General features: G+C 38.9%; 1 protein-coding gene across 3 annotated transcripts in view; it reads left to right on the forward strand.

The window, feature by feature from the left end:
- Positions 1-16,923, forward strand: part of Mnat1 (MNAT1 component of CDK activating kinase) — a 156,033-nt gene that overhangs the window by 76,228 nt on the left and 62,882 nt on the right. Inside the window, exon 7 of one of the 3 annotated variants that reach the window (XM_063261569.1) lies at positions 6,062-11,097. In XM_063261569.1, the coding sequence (XP_063117639.1) occupies positions 6,062-6,289 (228 nt within the window). In that variant the 3' untranslated portion in view covers positions 6,290-11,097. Of the gene's footprint in view, positions 1-6,061; positions 11,098-16,923 lie in introns of those variants that run through there. The other 2 variants (XM_063261570.1, NM_153472.2) reach the window with 2 other exon arrangements.

Consider the following 16,923-nt stretch of genomic DNA (forward strand, 5'->3'; position numbering starts at 1 on the left):
TTTCCTTCAACCTTTTCCTGGGTTCTGAAGCTTGAGATTAGGTAGTTTGGCTTATGAGGCAAATCAGGGCCTTTACCTGCTGAGCAAGCTTGATTTTTTGCGTCTAATAGCTATTGATGAATGGTAAGACACATCCCTTAACCCCTCATCCTATATAATGTTTATGCTTACAAATCTGTGAGTCAGTGGGATATGGTGGCATTCACCTTTAACCCCAGCACTCAGGAGGCAGAGTCAGGTCGATCTCTGTGAGTTTGAGGCCAGTCTATAGAGTGAGTTCCTGGACATGCAGGGATACATAGTAAGACATCTATGTAAGATATTTAAACAAAACGGTAAAGTCATTCAAGTGCGTTTTTGAAATCCTGTCCTCTGCGGGTCTCCTTGCTGCCCATGTGGCTTCTGTAGTTGTGTGGTTGAATGTGTTACAGAATCTCAGAGCTGTGGGAATAGTAGTTAGGAGTGAAGAGTAGACGCAGGATGATTTGAAGGCTTGGGCTGGGAAACTGGCATAGCGCACCTACTGATCAGTAACAGAAGCTGCACCATCTCTGTGGATTCTGCCCCTCTGGGGGTCGATGGTGACCACTTCACCTATAGTGTCTGCTTTAAAAAAATGGATGTGTTTCTAGCATTTGGTATAGACTACATTAATTTGATGCCCAATTTCTACTCCAAAGAGAATCATGGCAATGATTTTAATTATAATTTTTATTATAGTCAACATGTTCCCTGTTATATGTTTCCAACTTGTAGAAAGGATTTAAAGTGATTTATCCTAAGGGATGAAGATGCCTGTGGATGTGACATGTTTGTGGACCTTAAAGAAGGCTGCACTGCTGAATTACACTCCTACCCTTGCCATCTCCCTCCTCGTCCTCCTCCATCCTCATCTTCTCCCCTCCCCACTTTCCTTTTCCTCTTCTTTACCTCCCCCTCTCTGCCTTCCCCCTTCTCAGCTTTTGTCTATATTCATTTCACTTCAGATGAGAGATTAATATAACTGACATAAATATAAGCAGTGCTCACTCGATGTCTCCAAGCATCGAGCAGTGTTACTAAACATTGCTTTTAGAGCGTTTTCTCTTAATAGTTTCCTAACAAGTTCGTTTTGAATATGTTGATTATGTATTGGAATGTAGTGGCTGCATGTCATATTTTTGCATGAAAAATAACGTATTTGGATGAAAGTTATTAAAATATTAGTACTTTCTAGCAGTTAGCTCTGTATTCAGTGTTGTTAACAGATAACCAAAGTGACTGGTCTGAGCTGTGGTTCCTAGAATTCAGACTTTATTATTGATACTTAATATAATCCTTTGCGATACTGGTGACATCACAAGCTGGAAAATGTTCCTCTCTGGGCAAGTGTTTCTGCAATGTCCCCTTTTTATACTGTCTTCATATAGTCATTTTTCATGAGGCATTTCTTCAGTATTGACACGCTTCCAGTCTTAATTGCTATGTTGTTAATTCTATGATAGAGTAAATATAAATGTATTTTCTGTTGTGCCTTTGTTCAAAAAGAGTTAACCAGAGGTAAAATAAAAAGCAGGATTACATCTTAAATTAGATGTAGGTGAATAAATAAATAGAGGATTATTTAGACAGAAAGTGCTCATCATAAATGCCCATCTAGGGCTGGGGAGATGCTCCAGCAGTAAAGGTGCTTGCTGCCAACCCTGAGTGCCAGAGTTCAAGCCTCAGGACCCACCCGGTGGAAGAAAAGAACTGATTTTCACAATTTGTTCTCTGACCTCCACATGTGCTCCACAGCATGCACATATGCACTCAGATAAAATAAATAAAAACGTAGTGAAAAATCCTCCCCACTCTCTATGTGGAGAACAAATTTGCTGCTAAACTGAAGTCTATGCATCGAGCAGAAGAATGCGTGCTCCGGCCACTCTAGCCCTTCTCCAGCACAGTCTCCCATCAATCCCTTATAGCAGTTGGACTTCCAGAACCCGCTAGTCCTCAGAGCACCGAGTCTTGCTGCCTCATTGAGCTGTGTTGGCGTCCAGCTCCCCTCAAATGCAGCGAGGCGTGAAGTCAGGCGCTCATGCCAGTGTCGCACATTGTGTGTGATCTGGAGCTTATACTGGCTCTCGTGTCCCTCTCACTTCCTGTTTTCTTCACCTGCAAGTCATTACTGCACATGTTTTCCTCACCGTTTAGACTATATAACAGAGTGGTTAAATAATTCTTAGTAATTCACTATATTCATTAATACAATTAATCAGTATATAATAGTTTATAGAATAACACTGGAGTTTGGTTTTTTGATTTCAACTATAAAAGTTTTTTTTACAGATCATTTCGATCTTTATTAAAATTTTTTGTTACTTTCAATCCTTGACTAACTAAATTCATTTATTTATTTTATCTTGATTGGTCCGTATTAATGAAGTGAAAATGTATTTTCTATGTGTTTTCATGTTAGATTTATATAAAGAAGGAACGCCAACATTGGCATCTGTATGTCTAAAAGGTTTAGCGTTTGAAATGTTCCCTGAACGACACTTAATGCAAAGACGACTTATTGGAATTCTTTTCTTTCTTTCTTTTTCTGAGTTTGGTCTTTATGCCCAAAGTCACTTTTTAACCTTCTGAAAAAGCACTGGCAGCACATTATACTGTATGTGACAGGGCTTAATGTTACAGTCTGAATGTTTATGGCTTTGCATTTGCCGTAATGTTGGCTAAAAGTCCACTTATTTTAATCCTAACTGTAAATTCAATTTTTTAATAGTTTGGAAAAAGATTTTTAATCAGGTTCTGTGTTATTAAATCTTTTTATATTCCTGTTTGAAAATTCTGTTCCATTTATGTCTTAAATTTTATGAGTTAATGCTGTTGTCAAATGCAGTAGCTGATTCTTACTAGGAATATTGTTTGCCAGATGGCTTGCTTAAAGTCAGTTAAAATAATCTTTAAAAATGGTCATTAGAAAGCTTTTAATGACTATTACAGGCAGTCTTATTAAAATTTCTTTAAATATTAAAGAGTGTGCCTTTAGGCAATTATATGGGCTCTGTAGCCTTCCAAGGTGAAGTGTGATTCTCAGAACAGAGAAGTAACCCCAAAACCGGACCTGCCTGCTCTGTGTTCCCCAGTGCACGCGTCACAGGCTTGTTCTGCTCTGGAGACATGCTTATCACCCAGCCCATGCTGAGTTCTCTTTTAACACTCAGAAAGGCCTTCAGGCTCCAACATTTTGAGTGCTAAAATAGAGAAGTAGTAGGTTTAAAGTAAATTCTGTGGTTTGATATTAAAGTTTCATACTTAGAATGCCTAATGTTTATAAAATTCCAGCTATCAAGACAGTTAAACATTTGTTTTTTTAATGTGAATGAGATATTAAGATTATAGTAAACTGGTTTTGGTTAGCAATGTATTTAAAGTAAACACATTGTGTTGCTTTAATATATTTTTTAAATTATATGTGTGTGTGTGTGTGTGTGTGTGTGTGTGTGTGTGTGTGTGTGTGTGTGTTCTTTGTACGAATGGGTTAGCTGCCTAATGTAAGTGCTGGGTTCCCTGAAAGAGCAGCCAGCACTTTAACTGCTGAGTCATCTCTCCAGCCCCATTGTCTTGCTTTTATATATGCAGTTTTGCTTTTTATAATAAATATCTGTTATGTATAAGTATTTACATTCATTTCAAATATTATGAATCAGAAGCCAATTATTTAACTTTTAAAAATAATTTATTATTTATGTGTATGTTTGTGTATCTGTTTATGGGTATGTGCATGGGAGTTCAGGTTCTCTCCAAAGCCAGAGGAGGGCTTTGGGTTCATTGGAACTGGAGTTATAGGCAGTTGTGAGCAGCCTGGAGTGGGTGCTGGGAACCAAACATAGGTCCTTAGACTTGGCAGATATTTCAGTCATTATGTGCTCACATTTTAAATGAAAAATGTTTGGTTCTAAAAGTCAGATCTTCTGGGCGAACAGCCAAGTGCTTTTAACCTCTGAGTTATCATCTCTCCAGCCCTTGATATGACTTGAATACATTAATTGGTTATGTATATATGTGAGTGTATGATGTGCAAGCTTGTGGAGTTGGTTTATTACTGTCTTTATGTGTGTTCTGGAGGATCAAACTCGGGTCTCCAGCCTTTTGGGCAAGCACTTTGACCTGTGCATCTATCTTCCTAACCCAGTGGGTTAACTTTTTTTTTTTTTTTTTTTTTTGTGGGTTAACTTTTTAGCCAAGAATATTTCTCTTTTCTTTCTTTACTTTGTGCCTATGAAAAGATATATTTTAAAGATACTTTTGGCTATAGCCCATTTAAAGTCTTCTTTAATATAAACTGCCTAATGGAGAGCTACACTCGTCGCAGAAATCAACAGCAATGCAGTACAAGGGCTTTGTTGTGAAGTATGAAACGAAGGGACCCAAGACTCTTCTTATGTTGTTTCTTACCCACCTTTATTCTTGCTAAACCCAGGTTTAGCATTTATTTTATGAAGAAAATTGAATCCTAATATGTTTTCATTTTTGTAATCCTGCCTTGCAAAAATAATTTTTTTGTAAATTTTGCGTTTGTTTTCTAAGACAGTGTCTCATGTAGTCCAGGCTGACCTTGACCTCACTGTGCAGCCAAGGCTGCATTTTTTCCTGTTAGGTATGTCAGCCTGTACTACCGTGCCCCTCTATGTTATAAAACTCTTCATGTTCTTGTAGAAGGAGAGAATCAGCTCCTGCACATTTACTTTGACCTCTGCACATGCTCCGTAACATGTGGTGAGACATACACACACACACAGAAATAAAGAAATGCAGTTTAAAAATATTAGCCTTGATCCTCCAACAATTCTGTTAAATCGAGTGGTTTGTTACTGCTTCTACGCTGGGACTTTAAAACAGTTACTTTAATTGTATTAATCAGCCACATTTGTGCCTAAAATTATTAATGGGTTCGAGTTGGAAGAAAAATGAGAACCAGTGGTAATTGCTTGCTTTATATTATGAGATGTTAATGGGGGAGTTTCTTGAGGATTGAATTCTGGGTGACTGCTATTTTTATTGCTCAATTCCCTGCTTTTTGGTGGCCCTGTGGAGTGAACCTAGAGTTTCAGATATGCTAGGCACAGCACTGCATCACTGAGCTGCGTCCCTTTCTCTACTTTTTATTTTTAGATGACCTCAATAAATTGCCCAGGCTGGCCTTATACTTGCTGTGTAGCCTTTCACACATAACTTAAGTGTATGAAAGAGAAGAGTGGTGGGTTTCATTCTGTTTTGGTTATTTTTATCTTTGTTTCTACATATATGTATACAGAATAAATACTCTTGTATTTTTTCTCTGCATGTGTTTCTGGGTTCTTCTTTAACTGACAACGCAGAAAGGTAGAAGTCTAAGTATCATTTAGTTTCGACCTTAGCTTCACAGCATCTCAAGCATGTGATTGCTCAACATGATAAATAACAGTTTCCACGTTAGGATCATATTTGCTGCTCAAAATATGGGCACGCACGAATTTGTATAAACAGTGGTCCTGGGTTATATTGATGTACGATATTAAATGTTTATCATTTTGTTACTTGGATAAAAGTTTATTTACAGTTTAAAACTAAAGGATAAAATAAACAAATACACATGTGGTGTTACTTACCATTGTGCAAAACAAAAAAAGGATTGTTTGCAAACAGCCTCAGGTGAAGTCTAATGGGAAGCATTTCGGACTGTCTGAACTCTGGGTGAAAACAACATACCTCAGATAAACCTCTGGTCTAAGTCATAGAGCCCTTTCTACTGTTCTTTTTCTGATTAGCTTTCTTTCTTTAATAAATGTGTTGGGGGCTAGATGAACTAGGAGCCTATTATATTCTCTTTAATGTAGATTTATAAAATACTTGTTTGCAGGTTCTCTAGATTTATAAGTCTACAGCAGCCCTTCCTTATTATGGAAAGTCAGTATTCTTTCGTAAAGCGTTCTATATAAAGTTGATATTTAGGCTGACATCAAATGCTTTACAGAAGACGCGTACTTGGGAAGTGTTGTTGCTTTATTCTTTCCGTGTTGAGTTTCAAATGGAACTTTCTTTCTTGCAGGAGAGCTCCGACCTCCCTGTCGCTCTGCTCTTGGCTCAGCATAAAGACAGATCTACCCAGCTGGAAATGCAGCTTGAGAAGCCCAAATCCATGAAGCCGGTGACATTTTCCACAGGAATTAAAATGGGAAGCCTTGTTTTAATTGTTTATTTGAAAGAGAGTTTTCAGGACTATGCTTTTAAATTCCTTAGTAATTTCTACAGTAAAGTGAATGGTTTAGATATTTAAGAACAGGTATGTTTGGGTTAGATGTCTGGAAATATGGATACATAAAGTATAAGGAAAGTGAAAAGTAGCACTTTTCAAATGATGTCAAACCGTTTTTCAGAATGATAAGGATTAGTATGGTGAGGTGTGTTACTGGAGGTGAGACCTGGGTCTTGTGCATGCTAGGTAAGTGCTGCTTCACTGAGCTACACCCACGGCCTGTTTTTCCTATTTTATAAACTTATAGTTGTATTGAACACTTCTTCAAAGAAAATCATATATAAATTGTTAGGGAACTGTTTTTCTTTTTCTTTTTCTTTCTTTTATTTTTTTTCCCCATCTTTATTAAATTAGGTATTTCTTATTTACATTTCAAATGTTATTCCCTTTCCGGGTTTCCAGGCCAACATCCCCCTAGCCCCTCCCCCTTCCCTTTTAGATGGGTGTTCCCCTCCCCATGCTCCCCCCATTACTGCCCTCCCCACTACAATCCCGTTGACTGGGGGTCCAGCCTTGGCAGGACCAAGGGCTTCCCCTTCCACTGGTGCCCTTACTAGGCTATTCATTGCTACCTATGCAGTTGGAGCCCAGGGTCAGTCCATGTATAATCTTTGGGTAGTGTCTTAGTCCCTGGAAGCTCTGGTTGGTTGGCATTGTTGTTCATGTGGGGTCTCAAGCCCCTTCAAGCTCTTTCAGTCCTTTCTCTGATTCCTTCAACAGGGGTCCCGTTCTCAGTTCAGTGGTTTGCTGCTGGCAGTCGCCTATGTATTTGCCGTATTCTGGCTGTGTCTCTCAGGAGACATCTACATCTGGTTCCTGTCCACCTGCACTTCTTTGTTTCATCCATCTTACCTAGTTTGGTGGCTGTATATGTATGGGCCACACGTGGGGCAGGCTCTCAATGGGCATTCCTTCAGCCTCTGTTCTAAACTTTTCATCCCTATCCCCTCCCAAGGGTATTCTTGTTCCACTTTTAAAGGAGTGAAGCATCCGCATTTTGGTCATCCTTCTTGAGTTTCATGTGTTCTGTGCATCTAGGGTAATTTGAGCATTTGGGCTAATATCCACTTATCAATGAGTGCATACCATGTGTGTTTTTCTGTGATTGGGTTACCTCACTCAGGATGATATTCTCCAGTCCATCCATTTGCCTATGAATTTCATGAAGTCATTATTTTCGATAGCGGAGTAGTATTCCATTGTGTAGATGTACCACATTTTCTGTATCCATTCCTCTGTTGAAGGGCATCTGGGGGGCTGGAGAGATGGCTCAGTGGTTAAGAACACCCGACTGCTCTTCCAGAGGTCATGAGTTCAGTTCCCAGCAACCACATGGTGGCTCACAACCATCTGTAAAGAGATCCGATGCCCTCTTCTGGTGTATCTGAAGACAGCTACAGTGTACTTATATATAATAAATAAATAAATCTTAAAAAAAAAAAAAGGTTGGGGATTTAGCTCAGTGGTAGAGCGCTTGCCTAGCAAGCGCAAGGTCCTGGGTTCGGTCCCCAGCTCCGAAAAAAAGAAAAAAAAAAAAAAAAGAAGGGCATCTGGGTTCTTTCCAGCTTCTGGCTGTTACAAATAAGGCTGCTATGAACACAGTGGAGCACGTGTCTTTGTTGTATGTTGGAGCATCTTTTGAGTATATGCCCAAGAGAGGTATAGCTGGGTCCTCAGGTAATACAATGTCCAAGTTTCTGAGGAACTTCCAGACTGATTTCCAGAATGGTTGTACCAGTCTGCAATCCCACCAACAATGGAGGAGTGTTCCTCTTTCTCCACATCCACATCGGTCAGCATCTGCTGTCGCCAGAGTTTTTGATCTTAGCCATTCTGACTGGAGTGAGGTGGAATCTCTGGGTTGTTTTGATTTGCATTTGCATGACTAAGGATGTTGAACATTCCTTTAGGTGCTTCTCAGCCATTCAGCATTCCTCAGCTGAATTCTTTGGGAACTGTTTTTCTACTGGTATAAAGTAGGGCAGGATTAATTTATATTTTTCTACAGACAGGTTTTTCTACACAAATATGTTTCAAAATATTGTAAATCCATTTTTTATTTATTATACTCTTTAAGGTTAGAATGGTTTGAATTAAAACATTATTTAAAGTAGCTATTCAAAAGTAAGGATATATTTATGAAGTTTTTTTTGCTGTTGTATATGAATTATTAGTTTTATTTTTTATTACTTTCTAAATACATATATTCATTTTTTTGTGTTTGTGTCTGTCAGGGTGCATGTGTGTGTGTGTGTGTGTGTGTGTGTGTGTGTGTGTGTGTGTGTGTGTGTGTGTGCCCGTCTGTCTGTCTGTCTGTCTGTCTGTAAATGAGGTAGTTTCTGTCAGTGATAAGGTGAGTTAGTTACACAGATGACTGTTGTCTTTAATTCCATAACTGTCTGCATCCTGGTGTTATATATTGAGTTGGAATTAGACATGCATTAAATGTTGTTTCTAACTTTATTGATGTATGATCTTAACCAATTTGTCAACTTTCATTCTTCTCATCTATAAAGTCATTTGCTTCTTTTAAAGATTGTTTTGAGGATTAAATAATGTGTTCCTTAACTGCTCCTTGACATTTATATAGTGTTCTCTAAGTATAGAACAAAATAGCATTCTTCCGTATTCCATAATATTTTGTTTTCATAATATAGTATACATAAATACAATATATTCTGCATATGTCTAGTATTTCTTAATATATTTGCTATATAGAATTTTTGTATATTTACTTTTTTTTCTTAAAATGTTTCACTTTAAAATAGAAAGCTCCACCAATTAAGACTTACAGATCCATAGCTTGTTGTGAATTGGTTTTAGTGTCTAATTATAAAATTTTACCAAATAGAATTTCTTATCTTGTGTTAGTTCTCTGGAATTTCCAGTGTTAATTACCCATGAACATGTCTTTATATTAAGGCCTTCAGTCATCATGTTTAAATTGTCAATTTACCTTCCTTCCTTATTTTATCTGTAAACGTTACCTAATAAGGATTCCATAACTTCCGTGTTTTAAGTTTATCTTAAAAATCTTTAAAACTCTTAGTGACTTATATAAACTGTAAATGTTTGTCATTTTGACATGGTAAATAAATATTTTTTCACCTTTAAGCTAGTTCATATTGTTTTTTAAAAATATCTAAAGTAGCATGTTGGAGTGTTCAATTGGTACATGAGGTCCGGAGCCCCCCCCCAGAACCCAGGCTTTTAAAACAAACTTGACATGGTGGTATGTGCTGTGATACCAGTGCTGGCTGGCAGAAGCAAGTGAATTCTTGGGTCTGGCCAAAGAGCCAGCATAGCCCTGTCAGTAAGCCACAGGCCAATGAGAGAACCCCATCTTAAAAAGTCAGGTTGGGAAGTCCTTGAGGAATGAATCCAGAGACTGTCTTCTAGTTTCTATATGTACATTATGCATTCACTGTTGTAGAAAATTTAATCCTAATTCAGGTTTCTATCCTGCCTTGATTGTTCAGTTCCCAGATAAAGGACACACAACTTTTATTATTTATAATAAGCTTTAAATAGCACAAGGGTTGGATAGATGTTTACCCACTACTAGGTATCTATTTTTCCTATAAATAACCCCGAGTTTTTACTAGGTTTCATTTGGTCTGTTCTTAACTCCAATGGGTCAGCCCTTAGGGCCACATTTTCATTACTCACCTAATCCATGCCAGCTTCTCTATCTCCTGGTTCTTCTCCAACCCACAAAGCTCAAGAGCCCCAAGTACTGTCTGTGTCTTTTCTACCCATCTATTGGCTGTTGGCATCTTTATTCACCAATCAGAAATAACTTGGTCACACAGCATCACTTGGGTCTACGTGTGGACTTTGTCTCTGGGCAACCAGATCTTGAGTAGTACCCTTACCAGTATTACCATTAGAATACAAGCAGCATCAGGCCAATCTATTATAATTCACACCTATACCCAAACTAAATATAATATCAAGGGTCCATAAAAGGAGCAGTAATAGAATTGTGTAAAACAGGGCTAGCTGAGAGGATGTAGTATTTGCTGAGCACAAGTCTCAAGCACTAATAAAATGGTGCTTAGTAATGCACACTGGCAATTTCAACACTTAGGGAGTCAAGGCAAGAGGATCAGAAATTCAGGGTCATCCTTCACTCATTAGTGAGTTTGAGGCCAACCTGGGTTAGCTGAGATCTTATCTCAAAGATGGAACAAAAATAAATGTGTAGACTTGTTTTGCTATTAGAGTTGCTTCTCTGAGGTGAATTCTAGAGACACTATGCAGTCACTTATAACAAGGTATATTTTATGGTGTATTAATCAGTTTCCACTAATGAAGTGTGTAAGAACTTGGCAATTAAGAATCTACTCTCCCATGTGCTGCCCCTCTCACCCCCTACCCTCGCAAAGCTTAAGAAGATGGGGATTGCAGTCTTTGGTTGACATATGTCATTATATGCTCATGAGTAAGTGTTTTAAAGCTGTTCTTAAGGGCATGCTGTACTGAGGTGACAGAAGCTGAAAAACTAGTCATTTTCTGGATGAAGTCTAGTGTTTAGATGACAGAAAACAGCCACATACCCAGAAAGATCTCCATCCCCTGTTGAAAGCAGAGCATTATGGGAATGCAAGCACAGATGGCCCAAAAAATGTTACCATGTACACTTCTCATTAGAGACAGTACTCTAAAACATACAGTTTTTCTTCTTTTGCTGCTTAGTTTTAGCAATTATGTAGCTGTTGCTACTGTTTTCCAGTTATCTTTCTTTCATAGTTCATATAATTAGAGATGACAGTCTAAGTAGAAGACACAGAGCTCATCTAACTTTCTTGCAAGTTCACTTTTCCCCACCTGCAACCTACAGCAACTTGAGTAACTCAATGATGGTTTGTCTCTCTTTCAGAATTTATCTAGACCCCCGCCCCCTTCCTCTTCTCAGCCATTCTAGGCTGTTTGCTTCAGTTAATCTCTATTCTGAGCACCTTATGGTCTACTCTATAAACCTTTTAGGGGCGGGTCCTCAAATGAATGCATGATAACAGATAAGCAACATTGAAAAAGTCGATAACTTTCTTGCTTAATGTTTTGTTGTCTCTCCAGTTTACTTAGAAAAAATGCATGATGTTAGTCATTCATTCTTCTCATGTCTGAGAACGGGAGAGCCTCTGTAAGAGTGTAAGAAGTAGCCTGTTTACAGACAAAAGCTCTGTCAGCAGAGTGCCCCCCCATGGCCCCGCCCCTATGCGTGCTCCTTAGAGTCAGTTCAGGGGAACTTTCTTCCCGGCTTCTCTTTTTGGGACATCATCTTAAGTAGCCCAAGCTGAGCTTGAGCTCTCTGTTTAGTGGGAGATGATCTTAAACCAAACTTGGTCTCCATCTCCCAAGTGTTTTGACTGTAGAAGTGAGCCACTGCACCCAGCCACCCTGAAATTTTGATGGTCCTATCTAAAGAATCTGTTTCTTACCCACACGCCATTATTTTATACTGTTAAACTCTTTAAATGTTTATTTCTGTGTTTGGCACATAAACTTTGCAATCCTAACACTGAGAATACGACAGGGTGTAATGAAATGTTCTAGATGAGTGACTGAATGTTATACATTATGTTAATATTAATGGAGCCCAAAGATACACAAACACTTTGAAGCATCTTTGTTTTTATGCTTGGGATATTCTTAATGCTTGTGAAAACACTGACTGTAGTTTAGGAAGAATTAGTCATATTTGGTTTTCAATGAGACCTCTGAGCGGAAGATGACATTTCACAGCCATTGTTCCTGTTTTTCAGCTTTCATTCTTCTTGCCTCCTCTTCTGCTGTGTTTACCGAGTCTTAGAGGGGATTCCATAGGTGCCTTCCTTACGTAAGACTGAGCACTTGTCTGTCAGTATCATGCAGTAGCCATGAGTCTACATTCACCACCATTCACTGGGAAGATGCACCATTTTATTTTAAGGTCCTTGGATGTCCTAGGATTTTGGTAAAATCAATACCCCACAGATAACAAGGCACAACAATATTAGTTAACGTCAGCTTTAAAAATTTTTGAAGAACAATCACTGATTAACAAATGTATTATACTAAATACAATATGAGGAAGGTCTTTGTATGTGTGTGTTTCCTTGGTGATATAGGACATAGAGCCACAGTTGGCTTAGTAGCACACTTTCTCATGAGAGATGAAGACGCTTCAATCTCAGGCCACCATGGAGTGCTTTAACCAGTTTCCCTGTAGCATGCGGCCATTAAGGCAAGACCTGAGTGTTTAACAGATAGGGACCACGCCCTGGCTTTGGGTCAGCAGTGTCGAAGGCTGTCATAGATACCAATTTTAAAGAGCAGATTCCCTGAGAACACCATTCCTGGATTCCCACGATTGTTTGCTAGTAGAAATGCCCACTGTTTGTCTGATCATTTTGGGGTTGAGAATGTTCTGGACACATTTATGTCTCCCTCTCTCCCTCCTTCCCTGCGTCCCCATTCCCCTCAGGTGGGAGATGTATCTCACTTTGAACTTGTTTTTAGTCATTTTTAGTATAGTTGTAGAGAAAAGGTTTATTTCTGTTTTTATAGAACAGAGAGCCACAGAGAGCTCTCATATGGGGACAAACGAGAGCTTACGAGAGTTGCTTTCTTTCTCCGCCATGTGAGTTTGAAGGCTGACTCAGGTCAGCAGGGTTGGTGGCCAAGCACCTTTACCTGACAGAAGCTTTGCTTACTGACCCCAAACACCATGTTTCCACTGCAGATATATGCATATTTTTCTTTTCTCTTTCATAAATCTCTTCATTTCTTGTCTCCCACCCAGCTACTGTTTTAGATTCTTAAAATTGCTTCCTCTGTGTGCTGAAATGCATGCTAGCTTTTAGATTATGAGTGTCTTGGGGGTAGAAGCTTCATACTGTCACTTAGTTGGTGTAAAGAGAGCCATCCTCACTAAGAAGGGCTGTTTAGACTTGAGTTATGAGACATGATGGTGAAGGGACAGAAAACGGACATGTGAGGATGAAATGGGACAGAGCTGAGCTCTCTTAGTCCATACCAGCTAAGGCAGTAGTTACTGTTCTCCGTTTGTTTCCCCGTCCTGTGAGTTCTGATAGCCTTACAGCTTTGCTAGGCTTGTGAGTTTAAAATGTATTTTAGCTGGGTTGAATAGGTATTAGTGACATCTCAGTATGGTTTTGGAATTCTCCCAGTTTAATGATATTACAATCTGTTTGCACATTTCTTTGGTGTTAGTATTAATTTTGTTTTTATATATAATGCATATATATGTGTGCATATAATGCATATGTATATGCATTCCTCACATGCCCATATATAAATAACATGAGGTGTGTATATGGATATACATATATAAAATCAATCATGCTACATATATATATATATATATGGTGATGTATCACTTGTTATGAGTTATATGATTCTTTTAGTCGAATGATTAAGTCAGAATAAGTGATATTTCCATTTCTTTAGTATTTACCATTTCCTTGTCCTGAGAACATCTCAGAGCCCATCCTATTTGCGCTTGTGTTCTTGGTTAGAGTTATGTGCACACAGTAGGACGTTAGCCAGAGTTGCACACATGCAGTAGGACATTAGCCACTTCCTTCCTTTACAACTGTCCATTGTACCTCCTAACCCCTTCTCTCCACCTCCCCTCCCTTCAGCTAACCACCCTCTGCATCTATTGGATCAGCTACCTCTAGTTCCAGTCATGCTGCTGAGAGACTGGCTCCCGTTTATTTGCACAGCTGATATTCCATTGTGACTATTTACCACATTTTCTTTTATCCATTTTCCTGTGGCTGGGAGCGCAGGCTGATTGGCTGCCATGGCCTGAGGGAATAGTCCTGTAGTTAACAGGCGTGCAGACACATCTTAGACACACTCATCTTCTCACCCTAGGCTACTTATCCTGTAGTAGAATTAACGTCTGTGTCCATTAGTTCTCTTTGTAGTGTTATGAGGAACTTCCTGCTGCTTTTGATAGTGGCCATGTTGGTTTGCATCCTCACTAGTTGTCTGAGAGTTGCCTTCCTTGCCCGTGCCCAGCACTTGTTAATTGGTGATAGCTGCACTTCATGGATAGATGTCAGGCATCTCCTTGTGGTTTTGACCTGTAGGCCTGATGGTTAGTGCTGCTGAGCACTTCTCATTTGCATGTTGGTTATTTGTATATTCAAAAGAAATATCTGTCTGTATCATCCCATTTCTAATCAGATCATTTACTACTGGTTTTCACTGTTGGGTTGACTTTCTCACATTACGGATAGATTGAGGATTTTTTTTTACTCCATTTATGCCATTAGTTGTGTTTGCTTTTGCTTTTCTAGTTCCTTACTTGCATTATTAGTTTGCTGTTGTGCATCTGGCTTTGTTTTGAAGAGACTAGGTTTCTCTCTGTAGGCCTGGATGTTCTGGAGCTTACTCTTTCCACCAGGCTGGCCTTGAACTCAGAAATCCCCTGCCTCTCCCTCCAGAGAGCTGGGATTAGATGACCAGCTACATTACTTGTTTTTTTTTTTTTTATTAAAGTCTTTTGTGTCTTTTTCCTGGATTTTTTAAGTAGGCATTTCCAACCTTAAACTTAACCTGTGATTGTGGCTTTTTGCTATATCCCATAGGTATCTGTATGCTGCATATCTGTTTTAGTTTATTTCAAGTTTTAAAGTTTCCTTTATTCCTTTCACTGACCCAGTGTGCTAAGGAACATGTGGCTTAGCTTCATGTCTGCAGGTTTTGAAGTTCCTTTGGTAGTTTATTAGGGAAGACATGTGGTGTGGTTTTCATTGCTCAGATTATGGTGAGACTTGTTTTGTGGCCTAATATAAGAATGTTCCATCTACTAAAGAGAAGCATTTGTGTTCTCTAGCTATTGGGTACATCTCTTTGTAAAAGTCTCCTTGCCACTTGCTTTATAGTTCCCTTCTGATGACAACTTACTGACTTTTGTCTAGAGGATTTGTCTATTGAAAAGTGGTCACATTGGGTTTGATCTGTTGTTTCCTTTGCTGTGAGCTGTCATCTTGCTTGGGTGTATCTGAATAGCTTAAATCTATTTTTAATTGTGTTTTAACCACTGCATATAAATGAACAAATTGAATTCAGTGATTTCATCGGAAACCCCTGCAAAACATGTAGCAAAGAAATAACAATAGTTTACAGAAACTCCTTTAAATCTAAGAGATTACTTTCAAGAAAAGCAAAATACTTGATAAAACATGACAGGCATATTGATAAAAGCACATATTGTAATGAGGCGTGTCTGTAGCCCCACCATGGCTTCAACTGGTATGATTTTTGTCATGTGTTTGAGGCTTCAGTGCAAACTGGCAATTTAACCATTTCATTACATTTAGACTTGGAGACTAAATTCATCTCATTTGATGCCTTTTCCCTCAGGTCTCATAGTCCTGGGATTCAGTAATAGCTCACTGAGGGACAAATTCACCACTGTTGCTAGTCAGAAATTGAAATACCATTGAAGGTTTTGTTTGAGCACGTGCTGTTTCAGTTCGTGTTGTGTAGGTTGATGTCATGCACGTGAAGGCAGACCGTTAGGTCAAAGCCATGTTTAGACAGTTAAAAAATAAGGCGAGACAAGCTTTTGTAAGGCAGGAGAGAAGGGAAAGAGAGAATCAAGATGGAGACAAGGATGATCCAGATCCAGGTGGTCTTGAATTGCCGAGGTAGCTGGGATGGATTTCTGTAGGCAAATTTATCTTATCTAGGAAAGCAGTTTATATCCTTATCAATTGGTTGTTAGTTTATTGTGTGAATGTATTGTGGATTGAGAATTTAACATATAAATCTGATTGTTAAATTACAGTTTATTGAGTCATGATTTCACCTGGTGGTTGGGAGTTTATACCTTAACTACTGGGGGCAGTTGCTGGGAGTGTGGGCAGAGTGCGTGGCAGGAAGCCATGATAGACCAGCGGCTGCTGGACCATGATTTTACTGGGTAGCTGGAACCAGAGAGTTCGAGGCTAGCAGAGAGCCGCTGGGAGATATACTAATCTGAGATAAATTAGGGTTAGTTCCAATGGCCCGCTGGAGCCAGAACTAGTGACCAACCACCAGGGTACAGTCGGGAACCAGTTCCGCCCCCTCTTTTTTTTTTTTTAATTTTTACTGCAATAGTGTTGTGCATTTTCTACTATTGTTTAATTCTCTTTCTCCTGCCTTATAGTATTTTGAACTCACGGAGTCATTTTCTGTATTTATGTCAGCTAAAATAAAGCCTGTCATCATCAGGTGTAAAACATAAAAATAAGGTTGATTAAACCACTACCGAAAGACTATATGTCTATAAGGCATATGTAGCAGTGAAATAGCCTTGTTGGGGCACCAGGGGAAGGGGAAGTCCTTGGTCCTGCCAAAGTTAGACTTCAGTGCAGGGGAATGTGGGGGGGGGTGTGAGGGAGGGAAGACCCGTATGGGGGAGGGGGAGAGGATGGGGGGGCTTATAGACAGGAAACCTGGAAAGGGAATAACATTTGAAATGTAAATAAAGAAATATATCTAATTAAAAAAAAGAAAAAAATAAGGTTGATAATGATTAGAAGTTTTAGCTTTTCTTAAAGGTCTATATGATCTGGATTAAACATTTTATTTTAATGAGTATTGAATGGTAATATTTAATACTAGTATGGGATACCAATGTATATAAC

This window comes from Rattus norvegicus, chromosome 6 (assembly GCF_036323735.1).
Source record: "Rattus norvegicus strain BN/NHsdMcwi chromosome 6, GRCr8, whole genome shotgun sequence".
NCBI lineage: Eukaryota > Metazoa > Chordata > Mammalia > Rodentia > Muridae > Rattus > Rattus norvegicus.